A 23,208-nucleotide genomic window follows, 5' to 3' on the forward strand; every position below is an offset into this window, starting at 1 on the left:
GGATTGGGAAACAGGAAAAAGTGGGCAAAGCAATGAGCATGACTCTTATGTTTGTACAATAGGCTATATTCTAGACACAAAAAAAGTCAGAGGTTTACTTGCACACAAACACACAAAACCCCTCCATCTTCCATACAAGCAAGCAAGAGAAATCACTACAGTTCAAGGAAACTTTCCAGTCAGGCACAACTCCTCAAAAGGTGTGGAGCTGGGATAGATGGGGAGATGGCCTGGAGAAGACTCCTGAGATCCAGACAGACTTTTGAAGAGCTGAATTTTAGGCCCCAGCCCTGAGTTTCACCACCCCTACTTTATATCAAAGCAACTATGTGCAGATCATTCTGTGGCCATTTACTCTCTTGCAAACAGTTTCTATCCCTGAATCCCATACATCTGACCACACAACCACAAGCCTCAAATCCACCTCAATACCAATAAAGTGCCTGAAGTGAATAAGGTTGGAATGAGAGGGGAAAGTGACCTTTGGTGAGGGAACAGATGAGGGCCTGAACTGCGTGGCACACACAATACATTAGAGTAACTCACAACTGTAAATTGCTGAGAACAGGGAATGAGACTCTCCATCTAGCACAATCCAGTCACTTGTACTGATGGACTGTTCACCAAGAGCACATCTGCTTATTATGATTAGCCCTCACCCAGTCCATGTGAACACACCAGGATCCAATGTTGAGAAGCAAAACTTTATTTCATCAGTATACTGGCAACACCCATGTCCAAATCTCCCAATGACCTCTCCCAGTGGTTTCATAGAAACACGGAACTTTGTGGTACTTCTCAGGATTAAGAGTTATTGTGCTGAACACCAGCACACCAGTCCCACTTTCTGGAACAGACCTATCAGACAGGAGTGTAACCGCTTTTAGACAGCGTCTCCAACCTTATCTAGGGCAGGCAACCCAGAAGGATACCATTGGCTGATGCTATTGAACAGTACAGAAAGGTCTAAGAGAACCAGGAAGGATGCACTTTCCTGTTGCTCTCCCAGCAAAGGTCATTCACTAGGCTGACCCAAGCCATTGCTGCCCCCAAATCAGGCTGGGAGCTGCAATGAAATGGGTCTAAACAAATCTGTACCGTCCAGCAATGCCTTCAGCTGAACAGCCACAAGCTGCTGAAATGTTGTTATCACCAAAAAGCCAAGAAAGATTAACTACTGGTTTATAGCTGGCTAAATCAAGGCCTCACTACTCCCCCCCCCTCAAGGCGGCCAGAACATCTCCCTCTCTCAGTCAAAGCCTTCTGGACCCAACTAGCAATTCTCATGTAGCTTGATTTCACCAGCCAAGATGGGCAATGGTCAAGCAGACAGGCGACAGGCTACAACTCTCCAACCACACTGTTCTTCACTTAAAAAAACAACAAAGCTCTTCAAAAATTGCATTTTCCCAAGATGGCAAAAAGCAGCTAAGAAAAATGCCCCACAGGCAGCGAGCATTCCTGACTGCAGCTTCCAGCTTAAGAGAAAAACATAACCAAGGCCACACTTGTGGAAGCATTCATGCAAGCAAACATCACAAGTAGCTAGGCCTAGGCTAAGGTTGCAGAATTGCACCTTCCCACCTCCCTCCTTCCTGCAGCTGGTCTTGCCTGTGGTGAAGCAGTGTCAGCAGCAATGCTAACCACACAAGGTTTGAAACCAAGTGTTTTTGAAATGCTTAGTACATTTGGCAGCATTGCCTCAAGTCTCTGTGCCCTCTTTGTGACTCCCAGAAGATGCCCCATGCCCAGGCACCCACAACTTCTAGTCAATGCCCTTTGTTGTGGTTCTTTGGTCCTGTTGGTTGGGAATGATGGACCACCATAGAAAAAAAGAGGTTTGCCAACATGCTCAGCATAGAACAGCATGTTGTTGAAGTGCTTGGGAACTGAACCCTTAATCCATAAACTATACCCTAATTCAAAGAGGCAGGCTACAGAATGCAGCCAGTCTTTTTCTCTACAAGGGGCCAATTCATTCTCATTTAACACCACCTCTCTATAGGGGCCTCCTGACAACCTATTTATTGAGTGATCACCCTGATTTGCTTGCACAGAGGTTAAACTGCTTTTTAAATTATTTTTACTGTACGTATCAAATGTATACAATATAACATAATAGTATGAGATAACCTTTTTCTCCTATTACAGTGGACCCCAAAATGCTTATGGTACTATAATTTCTTGAATTCTGTTGCATCAATATGTGACAAACATGCTCCAATTTTCAATAAAAAGGTGCCTTAGTTGCCTGCCCTCTCTCCTAACTTATTAGTTAACTTCACCATGTAAACTATGTCCTAGATCCTTAAAATCCACTCTTCTAATGTTAATTCCCCTGCTTCCCAGTTTGCAATAATTGTGATACCTGCTGCTCTTCAGATAGGACTAGGTATTTTACATAGTCAAATAATACAATTGATGAATCTAATGGTAGTTTATATCCCCAGAAAGGTCCCTCACCCGGTGTCACACCTCAATAGCATTCTGGGACACTGAAAACCTGCGAGAAACATCTGCTTTAGAATATCTGAGGTAGGTAAGACATTCAAAAAGCCGCACCATCACCATAGAAACAGAAACTAACAATTACACAATCCACATAATTAAGACAGCCACTTTTCAATAAGCATATTTGTTTCTTTTGGCAGAGTTACTTGTTTGGTGTTTGCTTAAGATATAAAATTAGATTCCTTTGTGATCTCAAGACATCCATCCATCCAGAGTGTAATTAGAAGGCATAGAGGCAACATTATCAGGTTGTTCTACCAGGTGTAGCTAAATTGCAGAAAGATCTCTCTATCTAAGATTGCTATTATTCTCCCTGGGCAAGTTCAGCTCTCCACATTTCTGCCTGAATTTGCAACTTGGTAAAAATGCCCTTATTTGCCAGCATTTTAGTATGAATTTCTCTCCATACTATTTTTGGATTTTTGCCTAATATACACATTTTTGCAAAGCAATTTTCTCTAACAAAGTGCATGTTTGTATGTCAGTTCCACCAATATATGCATTTTTATGCACACTGAACCCTATTGCATTTATGTACACATTAGGTGGCTGGAGAACTGCATTGCAAAATCTGGAGAAGTGCAAAATTCGAAGGATAGATATGATTTGGTTCGCATGTTGTTTCAGAAAGCTTGAATCAGGTAGGTTTGCCTTTGAATGCAAACCAAATCAAATTTCTCCCCAATCCCTAACGGCAACATCTGCAACCATCAGTTTTCAGAACTTTGATGTATAAACCCTGACACATGAACTTAAATTGTAGACTATTACTCAGGTTTAAGTCCTACTAAGTTCAATAAGATTCTCATATGGACCACCTTTGCTTGCTGTGGCAGGCTCTCAATACAACTCTGCCCCCAGAGAAGTTGAATTTAACAAATTTTCATTTTTCAAGGAAAAATTTAGGTTGAATAACAGAATGCTGACTTTTCCTTCCTGTAACTCTTTACTATTATTTCTGTGTGGCCCTTTAGATTGCATTTCTATTCGCTTTCATGTCGTCATAGCTGGACTTTTAAACTGCCTCAAGGGTTGAGCATAGATCCAATGGTAAGTCATAAATTTAAATGTAAGTAACTTAAAATTTAAGCATGACACAACCTAGGGTGTGCTATGTGGTTCCGCTGCATTGAGAAGAAGAGGGGAGAGAAAAATACACACATGGGTATTTCAGAATGGGGAAGTTTAGAAGCATTATAGCCGCTTTCCTTTGACTTCTCAATTCTACAGGCACGCGATGGAAGAAAAGGGAACTCGGTGGTTGTGAGCTGCTGTGCTCAGCTTGGCAGGCTTCCAGGCAAGACATGTTGACCCACCCACTCAAAGCCAGATTTTCAGCCCAGCAAGTCAGACGACAGCATCCCTTTGCAGTTGTTTACTCCTATCCTCTGTGGAAATTAGAAGCAGAAGTCAGAGCCCAACCCCCCTCCAAAGCTTGTTTGGATAAAGAAAACCCAAAGACTGTGTATGCACCCTTTCCTTACTGGTTTGCAACTGAAAAATATATGGTATGCATCAAAATGAAACAGGGTGCCTTAGACCACGGTGCATCCAATCACCAGGCCGCCATGTTTTTTAATAAAGGAAGAAAGTGGCGCCACTCAAACATTACCTTTTAGCTGTACATCAAACATGGTTCAGGTATACAGATAAAACAGGTGTAGGGAACCTTTTTCAGTCCAAGGAGCACATCCCTTGTGGCGGGAGGGTTTAGAGGCAAAAGCAGGCAGAACAAGGAATGTAAATTTCACCTTTGTTCTGTAGGCTAATTTCTAATACAATCATACACTCTTCCTCCTGCCAAGCAAGTGACATTGTCAGAAATTAAGGACACGGTAGAGCATGAGACTCTTAAGCTTAGGGTTGTGGGTTCCAGCCCCACGTTGGGCAAAAGTTTCCTGCAGTGCAGGGGCTGGACTGGATGACCCTCATGGTCCCTTCCAACTCTACAGTTCTATGATTCCAGCCAGGCAAAAGCATTCAAGGAGGGTACAAAGCAGGGCGAGTGAGGGACAGGCCTAGGGGGCAGGGATAATCCCAACAGCCAGATCGGCTTGGAGAGCCACACTTGGCCCCAGGCCTAAAGTTCCCCAGCCCTGAACCAAAAGATGAGTGCAAGAAATATTACCATCTTTGCCACTTTACTTATGCATCACCTTATACTATAAGTGTCTCAAGGCAACTCAAAGCACAAAATACTACATACAACAGTAAAATAAAAAAAAGAGATCATGCACCAATTTAAACATCCCAATCCTAGCTTTCCGTACAATCACCATGAACAGCAGACTGAAACAAACTGTCAAATAGGAGGAAAGAAAAAATAATAACAGGCAGGTGCCTGGGTGGAAATTTTCAGTCTGGTGCTGAAAAGGCAGTAATGCCAATGCCAGGCAGGCCTAATTGGACAGGGCATTCCACAGACAGGGAGCCACTACTGAAAAGGCCCTCTTATGTAAATGCCCTATGTAATTTCTCAAGTACATACCATGCATATATACACTTGCCCAGAAGCACGACTGAATTCAGCTCCCTACTGAGTGCACACACTGTGAAAAACTCAGTGTTGCTTCGGTGTAACATAGAAAATTATCCCCTCTTCCTTCATCCAAGCAACATGTTGGGTACAAAGCAATATTGTTCTTGTTCTCACATAATGATCACCTTTCTTCATTCAGATACGACAATGGGTTGCATTCAACTAACTTCTACTCAGAGCAGAGCCGCTGAAATTAATGGCCATGACTAACTTAGGTCCATGGGTCTACTCTGAGTAAACATTGGTTGACTACAACCAACCAAGTATCCCAGGGGCTATACAAACATTCTGTGGATTTAAGATTGGTAAAGCTCATGAGGACCTCATGGACCAAACAGAGAAATGGCTAATCCTAAAATGGCAGTAAAAGAAACCACAATATGCAACACAAGAGTCACCTCTATGGCCAGGTAGCAATTCGTAGTCCCATTTTGGTAAATGTGGTTAGATCCCAAAATATATCAATTCTAGTGCACCCAAAAACCTGCTAGGCCTTGGTGTCCATGTAAGCAGCTTTCATTGTGGCATTGGGTCAATTAAATAATCTGCCCTACAGTGAACCAAAGGCATCAGAGATTTACTTTGGTTGAGAAGACACTGAAGGTACTGAAGAGCCTTGCCAGATTCTAGCACACTGAGTTTCTGCTCTGGGTGGGTTGATGCTTCTGCCAGATTCTTGGCATCGATTCCAGAACCCTGCAACATCCCTCATCTAAACCAAACCTGGTTGTGGGCTCACACACTGAGTTGCCTAGCAATGACAGTGTGATTATTCCTCCTCCTTTTCAGTCTAACAAAGTAGCTGAATTGGCACAGGAGGCAGCAGCAAAGCAGCAAATGGAGGATGCACAGAGGCCTGGCCTGCTGCCCATACCTCGGCCTGCCTTGGGAAATTAGGGTTTAACTTAGCATGGATGCCGATGGGTAACACCTATATGGAGAGGGCAGGGTGTGACAAAGGAGCGGCAAAAGGCAGGGACAGAATGATATAGTTAATCTTTTAATATTCATTTAACGCTAACTGGGTGTGCTAATCATAATTTTTGTTGTTTAAGCACAGCGAAGCAGTAATGCTACAGCTAACTGGGAGGTTATTCTGCTATTGTAGCCTGAGAAGATTGGAGGCTTGGTGCCATAAAGTGTTCCCACCTGTCTAGCTTCAGCCAGGCTGTATAGGCATGGAAGATCTCTATGGTCTGATCTCTATGTCCCAGACACTCAAAATCTGGGAACGGCTGGTGAATGGTGCAGACACCCACATCCACCTTATCCAGACCACAACAGGGCTTGTGCTTGTTTGGCTCAGGAACCTTGAGAGGTTTTGCTGGGAAAGGAGGAGCTGATTGGTTATGGCAGTGTCTACCCCTCTTCTGCCTTCAACTTGGCTCTCCCAATGCTCAGCTCAAGTTGCTTGGCTTCGGAACCTCAGTCTGTGGTCGGAGAGAGAAAGATGAATTATGGCAGCATGAGCCCTGGATGAGACCATTAGTAGCTGGTGGCGGGTGGAGTGGAGATACACTGCCCAGCCCAACCCGATCCCTTTCCAGCTGTTTCTGTCTTTTAGGGCCGCTGGGAGGTTTAAGAAATAACAAGAGCCCAGATGGATCCGACTACGAGCTCTTCAAATCCAGCATGCTGTTTGGAACAGCAACCAGCCATATGCTGCTGGGAAGCTTAAAACCAGGGCATGAAGTCAGTAAGCCTTCCTCTGTTATCTGTCCCCAGTATCCAGCATGCAGAGACACCAGCGTCACTCGACAACAAAATGTTGCAGCATGCAGTGCTTCTGGCTCAGGTTTCTAGCCACTTCATTTCATCCACCCCCTCATTTCCCTTCCTCTCCAGTCATTCTGTGCTCAATGTGCATGCTCCATCCTCACGGCTGTTTTGGAGTTTGTTTCTTCTTCTTTACTTAAGGGGGTGGGCATTGGACAGACTTGTGCCCAATCCCAGCTGCATGAATTCTTTACTCAGCGGGCAAATCTCCCGGTGTAGTGGTTATAGAGTATCGCACTTGGACTGGAGAGACCCAGGTCCAAATCCCAGTACAGCCATCAACTCACTGGGAGACCTTGGAGCACTCACTATCTCAATCTAACCTACTTTACAGGGGTGTTGTGAGGATAAAAAGGAAGGGGGAAAAGAAAACCATGAACACAGCTTTGGACTTCATGGAGGAAATGTGGGGCACAGATGTAGTAAGAAACTAAAATTGTTTCTAAATTCCCCACTGAGAACTATGCAAAGTTCTCTCTTTCACTCCTGAGAACCAGGAAATGGCCCATCTATATAATGAGGCGGATCATTCTACTCTCTCACCCTGTTCCAGCCACTATTTTCAGCAGAGAATCAACAAGGTTGGGATGATTTAAATCAACTATATTTAAATTATGTTTTCATTTATTTAATCAAGTAGAAAAGAGAGAAAATAAAAGAAGTGCTTTATAGGTATGTTAAGGGGTTTTATGGTACAATGGCAGCTTGGCCATATTGTGTCAAACAGACATGCTCAGAATAAATAATTTGTAAGTCAGACCATTGGTCTATCTAGCGCAACACTGTTTATGCCAGCTGGCAGCTGCTCTTCAAGATTCCAGAAATGGGTCTTTCCTAGTCCCACCTGGAAATGGAACCCTGAGACCTTCTGCACCCAAAGCAGATACTCTACTACTGAGCTAAGGCCCCAGTGGTAAGAAAGTCTTGTACACTTTCTCAAAACTTTTCAAACAAGAAACTTGAAAACAGTTTTTTATTCTGCCATGCTAGATATAGATTCTGACCAAAGGCCTGAAATAAACTGCAAATCTATTTATAACATAGAGTTGAGATGCTGGTCAATTGACCGCCTATTACTTGACTGCCGTCAAATATTCCATGAAGTCAAGAATGCCTTTGTATAAGCGGCAGATTTCTTTTCTTTTCTTTTTTACTGCATCCCATGGTCCTTTGAGAGCAATGATACAAGGGCTTCTGTGTACTGGTTACTTGTAAATAAAACCTCTAAGCAGTTTATAATAGCAGCTGCCTGGTGTCATTAATTTTATTTATTTATTTTAAAAAGGTAGACTGTATCGCACTTTTCATCATATCTGAGTCTCAAAGTGGCTCACTATGGGCATGAGGACACTACACTATTTGGAGACAGTACTCTATCAACTATGTAATTCTCTATACTGTTGTTCTCCCAAAATGATGTTTTCAGCAACGTCCAACTGAGTCCAATCAGCTGTTCATCTTGCTAGGACCTTGTCTCAAAAAGTGGGCAGTCCCAGGTGCATTAATAGGGGTAGGGTGCAAATGCTGCCCATTTTCCAATACTCAATACATTTGGAAGACCTGAAATCTTGCATTTGCACCATTGATCACAACTATATTTTCTGACAGAGCACTCCACGGGTTATCAGTAAGAACACATTATTTTGCTTGAACCAGGAAGTTCCTCAGTTTCACTGAAACCCTATCAGTTAATGTTATGTACATATCAATTCAAGGATATATCTATGCACATGGGCCTATTTTAATATCTTTTTAAAAAGCATCTTAGAAGCTTTCACAACTAACTTTCTAGTCAAAGAAGCCATAGGTGTTTTATCAGGTGTGCGGCATGAAGACGACCAATAAAGTTAGTGGTGAACACTTAATTATTTAAGCTTTCATTAGATTTCAGCAGCACTTTGAATTCCTGGCACATTTAAAACAAAGTATATCATGTAATCCCTTGATGACAGAGGTGGTGGCCAAACAGTAAAATATTTGGCAGCATTCTTAATTCCCCATTCTAAACACAGCCTACTCTGAACAGGCAAATTCAATCAGTTAATCCTTATAGAATGTCTTATCTTTCTTGATCAACCATTCAAAAGGCCTCGTGATGAAAAAACAGAGATGCCAGTGTTTCTGCCCACCGTGCTACTTAAGCAGTACAGTGGTACCTCGGGTTACATACGCTTCAGGTTACAGACTCCGCTAACCCAGAAATAGTGCTTCAGGTTAAGAACTTTGCTTCAGGATGAGAACAGAAATTGTGCTCCGGCAGTGCAGTGGCAGCAGGAGGCCCCATTAGCTAAAGTGGTGCTTCAGGTTAAGAACAATTTCAGGTTAAGAACGGACCTCCGGAACGAATTAAGTACTTAACCCAAGGTACCACTGTATTTGTAATTGCCAGGTCCTTGGTAACTGAAAATAAGCTTTCCTAGATTGCGCTCAAGGCAGGTTTGGGTGTGTGTGTGTGTGTGTGTGTATGTGTGTGCCTAAGAAGATTATATGGGACTGAGATCAAGTGTCGATCTCCCACCACTATGAATATTGCAAAAGCCTATCAGTTTTCACCAGACACTGAACAGTCTGTTAGCCCACCCTACTGCTTCAACAAAGCTTGTTGAGGAGATACTCAGCTAGACTCAATGCCCAAGAAGAGACTGGGGTGGGTGGTGGGGGACTCTGGAATGTGGGAAAGTAAAGAAAAAATAGGGGGGAAACTGAACCAACCAACACCTTCAGCAAACATTGCTGTGCCATTAAAGTAGAGCAACAAGGCCTCAAGAATCCCCTCTTCCCAGCAGCAACAAAGATTAAGCAAGAAATCCTTCCACAATCTCCTCTCTCTCTCAGCCTGTTCACACATGCTTAAGGTACATACTTGGGTAAACTTAAGTCTCATGCCAGCAGCTGCAACCATACAGTGTGAATGTGACAAACCAGCAGCTGAAAACATGCATCCAACACACGATTAGAGACAGCCAGGATTTGCTATGGCTTCTGGTAGAGAGTATGGTCAGAGGCAAAGCCAGGTAATGTATAAAACAGCCATCCCTACTTCTGGAAGTTGGCAGAACTATAGAAGAATTGCATATTGAAACCATGGAAATCAGGATGCCAATTCAGCACATCTTTGCATAATTAATACAGGATTTCCATATTATACAAATTGTGTCACCTGGAATGTGGTAACTAAAAAGACATTGCACACTGCAATCCAACCTGCAATCATAACCCTCCAATGGTTTGCATGAACAGCAGTAATTTGCGTAGCAATCCATAAATAGTCCCTGGGAAAGTCAAAGCATCGTCTGAATTAGAAGCAAACTACTGCTAAAATTATATGTGGAGACACTCCTATTGTTACTATTACTAAAGTACAGTACAGATGGTGTGCTAGGTGCTGTACAAATTATATTAAGGCAATAAAGTATCTAAATAAAATTAATTTTAATTTTGGACAGGAGTAAAACACCAGTTTATTAGAACTTGCATGTCACCCCATGTTTGTCCCACTCTATATAACCTACTTTTCTGGAGCAAATAAACATATTTCACTAATTAGATTTATAGCATGCCTTATCCCCAAGGCACTGGGTGGGTACAAATATGTCATCACCTCCTTTATGCTCACAATAACCCTGTGAGGGAGGTCACAATTACTGATATTTTGCAGTTGGAAAACAAATGCAACAGCAACTTGCTCAGGGTCACCAAAATAGACAATTGTTGCAACCTGGCATCAAATCCCAGCTCAGAACTATAACATCACCAGGACATACAGCACCAAGCAATCTGAAGCATATTTACTCAGAATTTCTAAATATTTCAGTGAGATTTGCTTCCGAGCAATAAATTTTTGGGTTGGTCTTCAATGTCACAAAAAGTTATCTGCAGGCATTCTCTGGTTTGGTATTGCACTCTTGAGTTAGGAACCCTAGTCACATACAATCTATACAGTAGTACCTCGGGTTAATTACTTAATTCATTCTGGAGGTCCGTTCTTAACCTGAAACTGTTCTTAACCTGAGGTACCACTTTAGCTAATGGGGCCTCCTGCTGCCGCCGCGCAATTTCTGTTCTCATCCTGAAGCAAAGTTCTTAACCCGAGGTACTATTTCTGGGTTAGCGGACTCTGTAACCTGAAGTGTCTGTAACCTGAAACGTCTGTAACCCGAGGTACCACTGTATATTCAACACTAATCCCCATCCTAGCCCATGTGGCTAAGCTAGGTGAGTGGTAAAGCTTCTACAGTGGTACCTCCAGTTATGAACAGGATCTGTTCCAGAGGTACGGCCAGATCCTGAGCTTTTCAAAATTGGAGAGACCGCTTCTGCGCGCACACATGCGGCAAAAACCTGGAAATATACTTTCGGGTTTGCTGCTTACATACCCCGAAGTTTACGTAACCGGGGGGATACGTAAGCGGAGGTACGACTGTACTTGTTAAAGACCACAACAGTGACTCTATACCCAAGTATTATGAAGTACCTCTTCTCTGAGGTACTTCCTCTTTTGCACTACCACCCCCCCAACAGCAATGCTGGGAATTGCCCTTAGTGCTCAACCCCCATAGATTAACTTCAGCTTGACTCCTGACTCGCTGTTCTGGAGATTGCCACTCTCCCCTGCAACTGATTAGCTTACAGTGGCATGTGAACCAGGCCTAATTCTGGCTTCCCGGAACCGTGTGAACACGCCGGCTCCTGCTGAGAAGCCCTTAGCCACCTCCTCCTCAGTCCTCTTTACTACCATGACATGCTGAGTAAAAACAGAGGAGCAAAGCAACCTCTTTGGAAGCCACTTGCCAACATGATCCCAATAAACCATAATTTGGCTTACAATGGCATGTGAGTTGTGAATCAAGCCATATTCACACTAGTTGCTAGCACCCCGTTCGTGCATGTGTGATTTCCTCAGATCAAGGAAGAGGAACCTTTCTGGCCACTCCTGAGGGTCAACTCTGACAGGTGGGTGGGACAACCCACGCATCAATCACGTGATGCCTCACCTACCTGGCAAAGTCCCCTTGAGCAGTGCTTCCCAAACTCCTGACAACATTGTGAACCACATAGCAAGGGGGTTTGACAGTCCTACGCCCAGCACTTCAGAAGCTGAGCACTGGCCTTGCTCAGCAACTCCCAAACGCCTGGCAACCAGCTGATTGTTGGGAATTTGGGAAGTACTGTGCAAAGTGCTTTGCAAGCCCTGTGGTCAGCACTTCTCAGCTCCCAAGCATACGGCTGACATAGCTGCTTTCTGCAGGGATCAGCTGTGGGATCAAGTTCCCCATGGGAACTTGAACTCACAATGCATCACCCAATGGTGCAGGGATGGGGCATGAAACTTGTATGTAGAGACAACTCCCAATTTACACAGGGGTTACATTCCAAACGGCGGTTCGAATCCCCGCGACAGGGTGAGCGCCCGTTGCTCGGTCCCTGCTCCTGCCAATCTAGCAGTTCGAAAGCACGTCAAAGTGCTAGTAGATAAATAGGTACTGCTCCGGCGAGAAGGTAAACGGTGTTTCCATGCGCTGCTCTGGTTCGCCAGAAGCGGCTTCGTCATGCTGGCCACATGACCCAGAAGCTCCCTTGGCCAACAAAGCGAGATGAGCGCCGCAACCCCAAAGTCGGCCACAACTGGACCTAACGGTCAGGGGTCCCTTTACCTTTAACATTCCAAAGTACCATGTATATTTGAAACACAATTGAAAATGCCAGCAAACACCCTGTTCCGCCCCTTTCTGTGACATTTTTGGGTCACTTTCAGGTTCAGCAAGGTCACACACATATCGGACGTGCCTAAAACGGTCGCTCCCTGCAACTGATGCTCACACTAGCTGTTACTGCCCAATTCATACATGTATGATTTTTCTAGCTCTTCAGTGCATCCCAAGAAAACTTGACAGCCCAGACTGGACTGATGGCTTAGGGAGTGACAAAGATGCAGAGACTTCAGAAAGCCCAATATGGCCTGCAGGTTACTTAGTGAGAAGCTGAGAAATGAAACATGAAAGGCAAGCTCTCACTATGCAACTCTAAAGTTGGCCAATACGTGCAAACCTACCTTATGCATGTTTACACAGAAGCCAATCCTACTGAGTTTAATGAGGTTTACTCTTAAGCAAACATACTCAGGGCTTCCAGCCAAGTCTGACAAACAGGACCACCAGATCTATACTTCACATCTTAAAGCAGTTTAGAACCAATTTCACAAAAATGTACTTCCCAGAAAGATCCCTGAGGAATTATGGCTTTTGTGAAGGTTCTGGGAATTCTGTGCTAAGAATAGCCTCAACACTTCACAGCACTCCACACCCAAGGAGTCTTCAATCTGGAACCGTGACATTTATAAACCAGTATGAAAGTGCATTCATACCCCTTTAATAGTCACAGCTTTCCCCAAAGAATCCTGGAAACTGCAGTTTATCCCCACAGGCCTACAATTCCCAGCACCCTTAACAAACCACAGTTCCCATGATTATTTGGGGAACGCTATGTGCTTTAATACATGGTGTGGACGTGACTTAGAAATGCCCACAAAAATAGATGACAATATACCAGGACGGGTTTGATCACATAAAGTAACACCACTATTTAGAAAACATATATTGCCTTGGGAGTTTTGAGATCACTTTGTTCCCATTAACTCTGTGATCTGTAGAACAACCCTGCAAATTAATGCAGCACTGTATTTCCCAAACTACAGCTTGGGACAGGGCTATAATAAGGGTGGGCCTTCATAAGACCATCTAGCTAGTATGCAAGACTTTCCCTGGCTCACAGCTTATTTCCACCCTCTTGCAAAACCCATGTTTGGGGATGGGGCAGAACTAATATGAACCACAATACTCTGGAGCAGCCTTTCTTAACTGCCATCATCCTTGACCAGTGGCCATGCTAGCTAGGGATGCTGGGAGTTGTAGTCCAACGACAGCTGGGGACACAAGGTTGAGCAAGGCTTCTCTAGAGTGATGGGGAGAACTCACCCAACAGGAACACCTGGCCCAGAAATGCAACAGTTAAATCCAATGGTATTGCTCTGTGCTTCTCAAATCCATGAAACTTCTCACAGATTAGAAAGCAGGAAGAAACATCAAGTATGATGTATAATATGATCCAAGAGCTTAGAAGAGGGGGAGGAGAGGGATAAATAAATGCACGTACCAAACATACACATTTGTTAGCACAAAACACATTTTTATAAGCCTACAGACAGTCAACTTTTTTTTTTAAAGTGTGTATTATCCTACCCAGCCCTCCCCCACACCAGTTCTCCAAAAGCCAAACCCTTCTCTGGAAGACAGCAGGGCGGGGGGGGGGCGGAGCTGTTCTACAATTTCACTGCATGGCTTGAAAAACAACTTTGATTGGCACTTGGCCTGACCCACAGAGCAAGAAAAAAAGAAAAAGAAAAACAGCTTTGGGACAAAGAGTGCAAATATTTGAGCGCAATGACTTACATGCTTTCTTCATATTTACAAGAAAAAATCCTGGTACAAAGATATAATTAGAAAGAGGCTGCCAAACATACACATACACAGCGCATTTGCCTTAGTTGCTCCAAGCTGATAGATCTGCCCAGCTCAGCAGTTTTAATTCATTTGCGCTGGACAAACAAGAGGCAACTCAGTTAATCAGATATACAGAGTGGAGGTTAACCAATCAGAATATTCCTGAAGGGTGGCTTGCTGGATAGCTAGTATTGTTAGAAATAGTGGCAGATGTGTCTGGTTCGGCTTGGGGCTCCATAAACCAAGGTTTTGACGTGGTGAACAAGCGTTGCAGTCAAATGTTTATCTAAAAGGCCTCCCCTCTCCTTGTACATCACTTTGGAGTTTAGTTTATGGTTTGCATTATTCCGCATTCTGACTGAACCAGGGAAATCTGGTTTAATGTCATTTAACAAGCCAGGACCAGATCCCTTCAACCCACTAGCCATGTGTCCCAATTTTTACGACGCGTTTTAACCCACCCCCCACCAAATCACTTGCCATTACTGGCAGGGGCAATGCAACAGACTTCTTCATAAGGATGTCAGCACACATGGAGAATTCAATTAGCTGTTATTATGGAAGGTGGTGGGAAATTCAACATGCAGCTACTGTCTTCAGCGGAAGCCTCATATTCACTGCAACATATAATTCCACTTTGAGGTAGTCTTAAGAAAATAAAAAACATGTTTTTTTAGATGTTGCTGGCTCTTTCACTTAAAACTAAATGGCCTAAGCCTAAAACTACTTCAGGATACGCTTTTTCCCATATTGACCCCTTCCCATTCTTCAGTCACTTTGGTCTTGTTCCAGGAAACACTTCCATCTGAAGTAAAGCCAGTATCCACTGGAAGCAGGGCCTTCTAAGATATGGCACATTTCTTCTCAGAAGAGCTTTCCTATGAGGAAAGGTCCTCATCTGCCTTCTGAAAACCATTTAAATTATTTTATTATTTAATGCCAAAAAGACTAGCAGTATTAATGCTGCTGCCAAGATTCTGGCATTTCTATTAAACTCTTTTTTCATCTTTTTATGAATTTTATATGCATTTAGGGTCAATTCAAATCTCCCTCAGGGGTAGAAAGCATGATAAAAATGTAATAAAATAAACTGTGTAATAAAATAAACTGTGACAAGAGATGCATGGATAACTTTGCCACAAGAGGGTAAGGAAAAGTAGCTGTGCGTGACCTGCACCCAAATCATTAGTCAACCTCCATTTCTCCACCCATCAAAATAAGGAAACTAACTTAATTTGCCTGATTGCATTGGCTTTGAAGGTTTTCAAGTACTTTTTTCCCCTTTTAGGCAAAGGAGCATGTTGTTGACTACTCATACTGTGGTAACGAAGACTGCAGAAGCAAGGCACGTAGGAAAAGGGAGGAGGCATCATTCAGTTTGGATACACACAGAAAAGCGGGAGGGGGAGTAACAGGTAGCCAACTGGCCTCTATTCAATTCTTGGCTTATTTTCCAAACACAGTCAGCTTATTTTTAACCTCTTATTCACAGCCATGAGGGCTAGGAACCACACCTCAAGAAAGAGAGGAACGATATTCTCAGGATGCTAACTGTACCACTGATTCAGAGGTGGTCCCATGTTAACAAAACCCCTTCCCTAGGCATATTCATATGGCCCCTATGTTGATGGCTTGTAAAACAGCCTGAAGACTTTTTTGTTGCAAAATGCTTTCACTTGCTATTTTAGCTGTTTTGTATTTCACAGCTGTTGTTCTTTTAAAACTCTTTATGCTGTGCCACTTGTTTTTTTATACTGTTTATTGCTGTTGCTATAATATTTTTAGTTGTTTTAGTGTTTTACGGATTGTGTGGTTTCACAGTTTATAATCACATTATGAATTTTATGCTTTTAATATGTTGTGGGAAGCTTGGGGAAGGGTTTAACACCTGAATGGCAGCCTATAATAAATATTGATCTTTTTAAACAGAATGTACATGACACAGAGATCAAGTATCAGAGAGGTGTTGCCATAGGAATTTACTTACCCACATCTCAATAAATCAGAAATCACCTCAACAGTACAAAATAGTTAAGCTATTCCTTAAAAAAGGGATCCAAGGATGAAAATATACTCATTCATTACCCCAAACACACAACTTCCCAGGTAAAGTAGGAGTTCAGTCTAGAAATATTACTTTCTGCAACATCCTTATACAGGCAAAAACAGCCATGTTTATATTACTTATTACATCTGAACAGCATCTATACACCATTTTTTTAAAAACTGCATTTTAAGGAATTCATACTAGGAATCAAGATTCTCACTAACAAGGGAGCCTTCCTACATACAGACAATGATTCATGATTCTAGCATCAGATTATGTGACCAGCAGGATTTGGTCCTCTTTTGAGCACATTATTACATAATTTTAAAACTGCAAAGAATTAGGGTATTGTATCTTTCACATACCACTTTTTTCCATCATCCAGTAACCCTTAGTGCATCAATCTGCTGAATAATATCCATCTCAAAATCTCCACACATCACTTGGTATTCTGGGACCTTACATGAAATGTATGTAATCCTGACCAAGCCGCCTTAATAAAAAAAGTCATCACAATAATTTGTCAGCATTTTATTGTACGTTTCTCCTAATATATACATTTCTGCTTGTAATTTTGTTCCCTAATACACCCCAACATATTTTATGTTATTTTCACCAATATATACATTTTTATGCACATGCTTTTGTGCACATTATCTAATTGGAAAACTGAATTGCAAAATTCAGAAAAGTGCACATTTTGAAGGATAGCTTCATTCGGATTCACATTTGGGAGGGGTGCGGGAAGTACAAATAAGGTAGTTTTGCATTAAAATGCAAACAGAATTTCTCCCCTATCCCTTACTGGGTGCCACTTGGCCAGTATAAATGCACACTGTGCCACAGTACAGTCCTCCCTCCATAAAGGGAAGAGACATAGACACTGAGGTGAAGGAACTGCAAAGTTCTAGGCAGGGAGCTAATCTTGCAGCAAGTAGGGCCAAAGATGCTTCACACCCAGCAACAGAGGATTAGCTTGCAGCCCTCAAATTGCTAAGTATGGCAGCTGCAGAGAAGCAGGCAGCACATGGGAGCTTCTAGTCAAAGGTGTTCTTCCCACTCCTGTTTTGTACCCTGGCTGGCTGGATTCACAAGGAAGCTTGAAATGCCCTCTTCTAATGCCAGTGTTGGAGTACTGCTCCGGTCTACCGCATGCATGTAGCTGTGTGCAAGGAGCCCCCATTCATTCACTTACCAAAGAGATGCCTACTGGTAGAAGGCAGGAGGAAGAGAGCAGTTAGAAGGGGAATCCCATGTTTGAAAAACCCTGCCAGTAAAACATACCCAGCACTCAACAGAAGATGTGGGCAAGATATCTTCTAGAGAATTTTGCTTGGCATTACTGTAGTAATTTTACTGAGGAACCCCCAATAAGCTTCCAAGAAAGCCAGATTTTCTGAGTACACACACAGACATGATGTTCATATACAGAAAGGGGAGGGGGATCTAATAATAAGAGATTTGTCATGGAGACAAAATCTAAAATCAGACACACAATACAGATATAGCTGCTACAGAAAGTGTAAGCATAAAAAAGAGCAGGGAGATTATATAGAGTTGGGAGGCATTTATTTTGACATACTCTACATATACAGAGAGGATACAGTTCAAAAGATAAAAGTTTCCTTCCCCTTCTCTTTCTTCACCCTCATAGCAGACCCACACACTGAAGTCAAGGTTATGAAGAGGGCAGTGCTCCTTGCAAAAATGTGTGTCAGATGTGGGTGGAGATAAGGAAGATGAGATGTAGTCCATCTCTCTTTCTCTCTCTCCTGCGGCATGTCTTCAATAAGATATTATATGCAGAACTGAGGCTTAGTGTTGCAGAGGCAAAACCAACAGGAATCAATATCAATACAAAAGGGAGAAATAGTTAGAAGGTAGGAGGTTTCTGCTTCAATCATACATTAAGGCTGGAGGGTATTCTCTGCATTCTAGTCTGACAACACTGAAACCAATGAAAACCCTGGTTTGCTTAGTGACATCATTGGTATTGGCTGCAATCTTACAGGATGAAGCATATTCAGCGTCTGTCTGATATATGTGTCTAGTTACAATCTATCCCCCAACCCCCCAAAAAGGGTTCTAGTGTGGCTCAATGATTACTTGGGGCAAATATCCTATTTCCATGGTAACGGGGAGACTATGATAGCTAAGTTTTACACCCAGCAGACCCACTGAAAAAACGAGTATGACTAAGTTAGGTCATTTAATTGCAAGATCCCCCCCTCACTTTTTTTAACTAGAAGGGACAGAGCTGTCATAAATAAAGAGGGGAGCAATTTGAGTTAGACTGTCAAGTCTACGGCACAAATAAAATTTATATTTATTCTGCAAACTATCCCATAGGCTTTGCGCTGATAACAATATCCAGGAGGATAAACCACTCAGTCAGTCTGACCTTACCATCAACTATACCACCATTATCCACTCCTTCAATTTACTCCAGTCCTCAGTCAACATCATAAGCTTAGGCATTAAATATTTTGATGGGCAGTAATGCAAGGAGAAATCATCTCGTCACGCATCAGTTTTGCAGCCTCCCACAAAGTTACACCACAGCCAAAACCTGAATTTCTTCTAGAAGTAAATCAAGACCTCTCAATTAAGATTAAGCAAAAAGCAGGAGAGAAACTAGAAACTCATGAAAACACCTACATATAAATATTTGTCTTTAAAGTACATGCATGCTACACTTGATATTAAAGTGGAATTTTTTTGAGCATCTTCTGGGTGGCAGGAGGAAGCTCAACCTGGAGCTATGAAAAGGGAGGGGGCATAGGAAGATGCCTTTTGCTGAGTCAGACCGTCAGATCCATCTAGCTCAGTTTTGTCAAGACTGACCAGTAGCGGCTCCCTAGAATTCCAGACAGGAGTCTCTCCTAACTGTACCTGGAGACACCTGGGATTGAACCTGGGACAAGTAGATGCTCTACCCCTGAACTTCAGCCACATTCTAGCTTCCTTTCGCCTTTGGAAAGAGGGTGCACAAACCAAATATAGAACTTAGACAGTGTTTTTTCTTATTCTTTTGAAGGTCTTGAGACTTCAGGGACAAGACATATTTTAAAAATTCCAATGGATAAGTGAAGTAGTGATACAGAAGGCAAAGGTACAGCAAAATTAGAATTTCATACAGACACATACCACACCAAGTACAGAGAGCACAACCCTGCCAAAGTCAAGCCCCTTTAACTGATTTCACTAGACACTGAAACCCTGGGAAGGATATCCCAGGGGCCATAGGAATCATTGCAGCACCCTTTATAAGGACAGAAAGAAAACTCCTCAACCTTGGAGAGGGAGATCCAGTGTTGGATCCCACCTCGCCATTGCTATGGAACCTTCCACAGCCCTTCCTCTATTGTTGTCAGAACTGATCTCAGCAGAGCAAAAAAAGGGGGTGGGCATGCCAAGGGTGTGCTTGGATCCAAAAGATCCAACGCCTTCCCATTCCCCTGGCACACCTCCAAACCAGGAGCACACATACAACAGTGAGTTTCATTCCCTTTATTTCCCATGGGAGGTGAATGGTTTTGGGGGATGTAGAAAAAACAGAAAAGGACAAAGGTGAGCAAGAGCCGTCCTCTGTTCTCAGGGCACTGGAGAATCCAGGAGGTAGATGAACTGCCTTCAGTTCCCTTCCTTTCAGCCCTGCCCACCCAGGATCACACTGTTTAAAGGTGATTATCTTTACCATACTGTTTAAAGGTACTTGTTTTAACAGGATCACACAGAGAAAGAAAAGTATACACTTATTACAGTAAGTGTCAGACTTAGTGAATGTTAGCATTTACTAGCAATTCTTAAGATTTTTGGAGGACTGCCCACAGTAAATGTCAGAAATGTGCAAGTCATTAACCTGCGCTTTTAGCATTAGCACATCATTTACTTCTAAGCAATGGAAATATATAGGCATATTATATATAAACTAATTAAGGCAATTAGGTTAGCTCTGAGATTTACTGGTAAATATTTTCTGACATATCCCACTGAACCTTTTTTTTCTTCAGTACAATGATTACAAACAGAAGACAACATTCGCCAGGGCTGGAATTCTATACTTTCTTATCTGGAAGTAAGGCCTACTGATCTCAGTGAAGCTTTATTTTCAAGTAAACATGCAAATTTGTATTTGTTATACTTAGAGGAGACCCATTAAAAACTCAATGGGCAATTGTATAAATCAGATGTCACCCATATTCTATACACAAACACAAAGACACACACCCTATTGCACTATATTCATTTAGATGGTATGTGAAACCAATCCACCACCAAATCACCCCTTTTTCTTTTACTGACAACATGATCGGCTATTTTTTGATGTTGCCAGGCTGTATACAATTTTATCAATTGCTATTATTATTATTATTATGCTTTTGTTTAAGTGGTTCAGTACCAACTGTAACCACACTGAGCACCTTTCAAGAACAAGTCACACTAAAAGCACATGAACAAATAATAAACTATGCATACATTGTATTAAAATGATAATATGCATATTTTATGCAATTTTAATATACAATATATATACATATAATATGTACAGTATTATCCTACTTTACTATGCAGTTATAAACAACCTTACATTATAAACAAAAGAACACAGTTTTAAAACTTTTTAAAACAACCAAATAACCTTAATATAGCTAGCACTTAAAAGCAGCCAGCCCAATACACTTTGTAATATAAAAATAATGGGCTGGCTCCAGACTAATTTAGCCACGCTTTACCCTCATTAAAAATGATTGGACTTTTCTTAGTTGTAATTAACACCACAAGCCTAACCACATCACATCTACTTAGAAGTAAGTGCTATTGAGCTCAACAGGGCTTAGTCCCAAGTAAATGTGGTGACAGGACTCTCAGTTGTCCCATGGACTGCAATGGGGCTAATGCATGGCTAACTTAAGGCTGCAGTCCCAACCCCACTTACCTGTGAGCAAGCCCCACTGGGACCAGCACAACTTACTTGTGAGCAAAAAAACGGTTAGGATTGCAGTTAAGTCTACATCCAGCTGGATATGGTTATTATTTTTACACAGCTGTACTATGCAAATCATACCTATTTTATACAGCTTTACTACTGGATAGGAAAACACACAAACTGCTCTCTTGATATATACATACCGGTATGTATTTAGAGATAGGGTTGTATCCAAATTAAGTCCTGCTCAGAGCAGACCCGCCAAAATTAATGGGCATGGCTAACCCGGATACATTCCTTTCTGAGGGTCCTAGAAGTTAGTTGCAGACAACACCAGCTGTCCAAGTTCTACTCATAAGTAGAGCCACTGAAACCAAGGGACCCAAGTCAGCCTTGCCCATGGGACTTCAGTGGGTCTACTCTGAGGAGGGCTATTGGGTTGTATCCCAGCTAAGTCCTGCTCAGAGCTGACCCACTGAAATTAATGGACATGGCTAACCTGGATACATTCATTTCTGAGGGTCCTAGAAGTTAGTTGCAGGCAACCCCTCGCTGTCCAAGTTCTACTCACTAGTAGAGCCACTGAAACCAGGAGACCCATGTCAGCTATGCCTATGGGCCTTCAGTAGGTCTACTCTGAGGAGGGCTACAGTTTTGTATCCCAGTTAACTGCTCCCCAGAGCAGACCCACCGAAACCAGCAGACCTAAGTCAGCCATGCCCATGGGACTAGATTTCACACTTACACGCATATAACGCCTCATTATAATATATGCTTTAGGATAACCCTGACTGACTGACACACGTACACAAGCAGCCCTACGCGAAGGTGAAAGAGCCCCCCACCACCACCTCAGCGGGGCGCGCGCCTCCCTCTCCCCCCCCTTTATAAGAGTTGGCCGAGGGGGCGTGGCCCGAGCGCAGCAGCCCAACGGTCTGCAATCGGGAGAGGCGAGCAGCATCTCCGAGCGCCTTCGGGCAGAAGTCGCCTCCTCCGATCGGGCTCCCCCCCCCCCCACCAACCGCCCGATCCCCGCGCGCGCTGCTCCCCAACGTTCCACAGCACCGCGCGCACGCGCGGAGGGGTGTATGTGTGTGTTTGTGTGAGGAACGTGACGGGGGTCGACGTACACCCACCTGCCTCAGCACTTTCCGGCAGTTGCTACAGACCCTCCGGCACTCTCCGTGGCCGCTGCCGCCGGGGACGGACGAAGGGCAAGAAGCGGCGCCCCTGTTCATGGTTGCCGGAGCCAGCGGGGGCAGAGGAAGGCGACTGGCTGCAGCGGCTGCCTGCGCTCAGCGCTCAGCGCCTCCGGCCGCCGCCCCCATCCGCCGCTCCCCTCCTCCTCCTCCTCTTTCCCCCTCCCGCCCCCCTGGAAGCGCTTTGGCTTCAGCCGCTCAGGAACAGCCGCTGCCATCCCCGCCCCGCCCACCAACCGCGGCTCTCCCTCGCGCGCACACCCCTCGGCCGCGGCCAATCGAATCGCCTTGGCCACGCCTACCCGCAACCCCCGGCTGGCCAATCGCAGGCGCCGGCCAGAGCCAGCCAATCGGCCGAGCGTTCTCCCGCTCCCCATCTCCGGGCAGTCTCCGAGTTGGAGGAGGGGCCGTCGCGCAAACGGGGCGGAGAGAAGAAGGGAGCTTCTCGGCAACCTATAAGGGGGCGGAGGAGGTGGGGCCAGGTGGCGCGAGGCGGGGCTTCCCTCGGCCAATGGGACGCGGGCCATGTCCATGGGCTGGAGGTGGGGGGAAACGCACCCACGAGGTGGTCACGCCCCCGTCTCTCAGTGCTTACTGCTGCTGCTGCTTTGGAAGGCGCAGGAAAGGGAGGCAGAATGATAGAATGGTGGAGTTGGAAGGGACACCGAGGGTCATCTAGTCCAAACCCCTGCAATGCTGGAATATTT

The 23,208-nt window shown here is 43.7% G+C and overlaps 1 protein-coding gene across 1 annotated transcript in view; it reads right to left on the reverse strand.

Annotated features, from left to right (window-relative positions):
• SESN3 (sestrin 3) overlaps positions 1–22,655 on the reverse strand; it is a 60,916-nt gene extending 38,261 nt beyond the window's left edge. Inside the window, exon 1 of the mRNA XM_053385648.1 lies at positions 22,439–22,655. Within this exon, the coding sequence (XP_053241623.1) occupies positions 22,439–22,540 (102 nt within the window). The 5' untranslated portion in view covers positions 22,541–22,655. The remainder of the gene's footprint in view (positions 1–22,438) is intronic.
• Positions 22,656–23,208: the final 553 nt, after the last annotated feature.

The sequence above is a fragment of the Podarcis raffonei genome, chromosome 4 (assembly GCF_027172205.1).
Source record: "Podarcis raffonei isolate rPodRaf1 chromosome 4, rPodRaf1.pri, whole genome shotgun sequence".
NCBI lineage: Eukaryota > Metazoa > Chordata > Lepidosauria > Squamata > Lacertidae > Podarcis > Podarcis raffonei.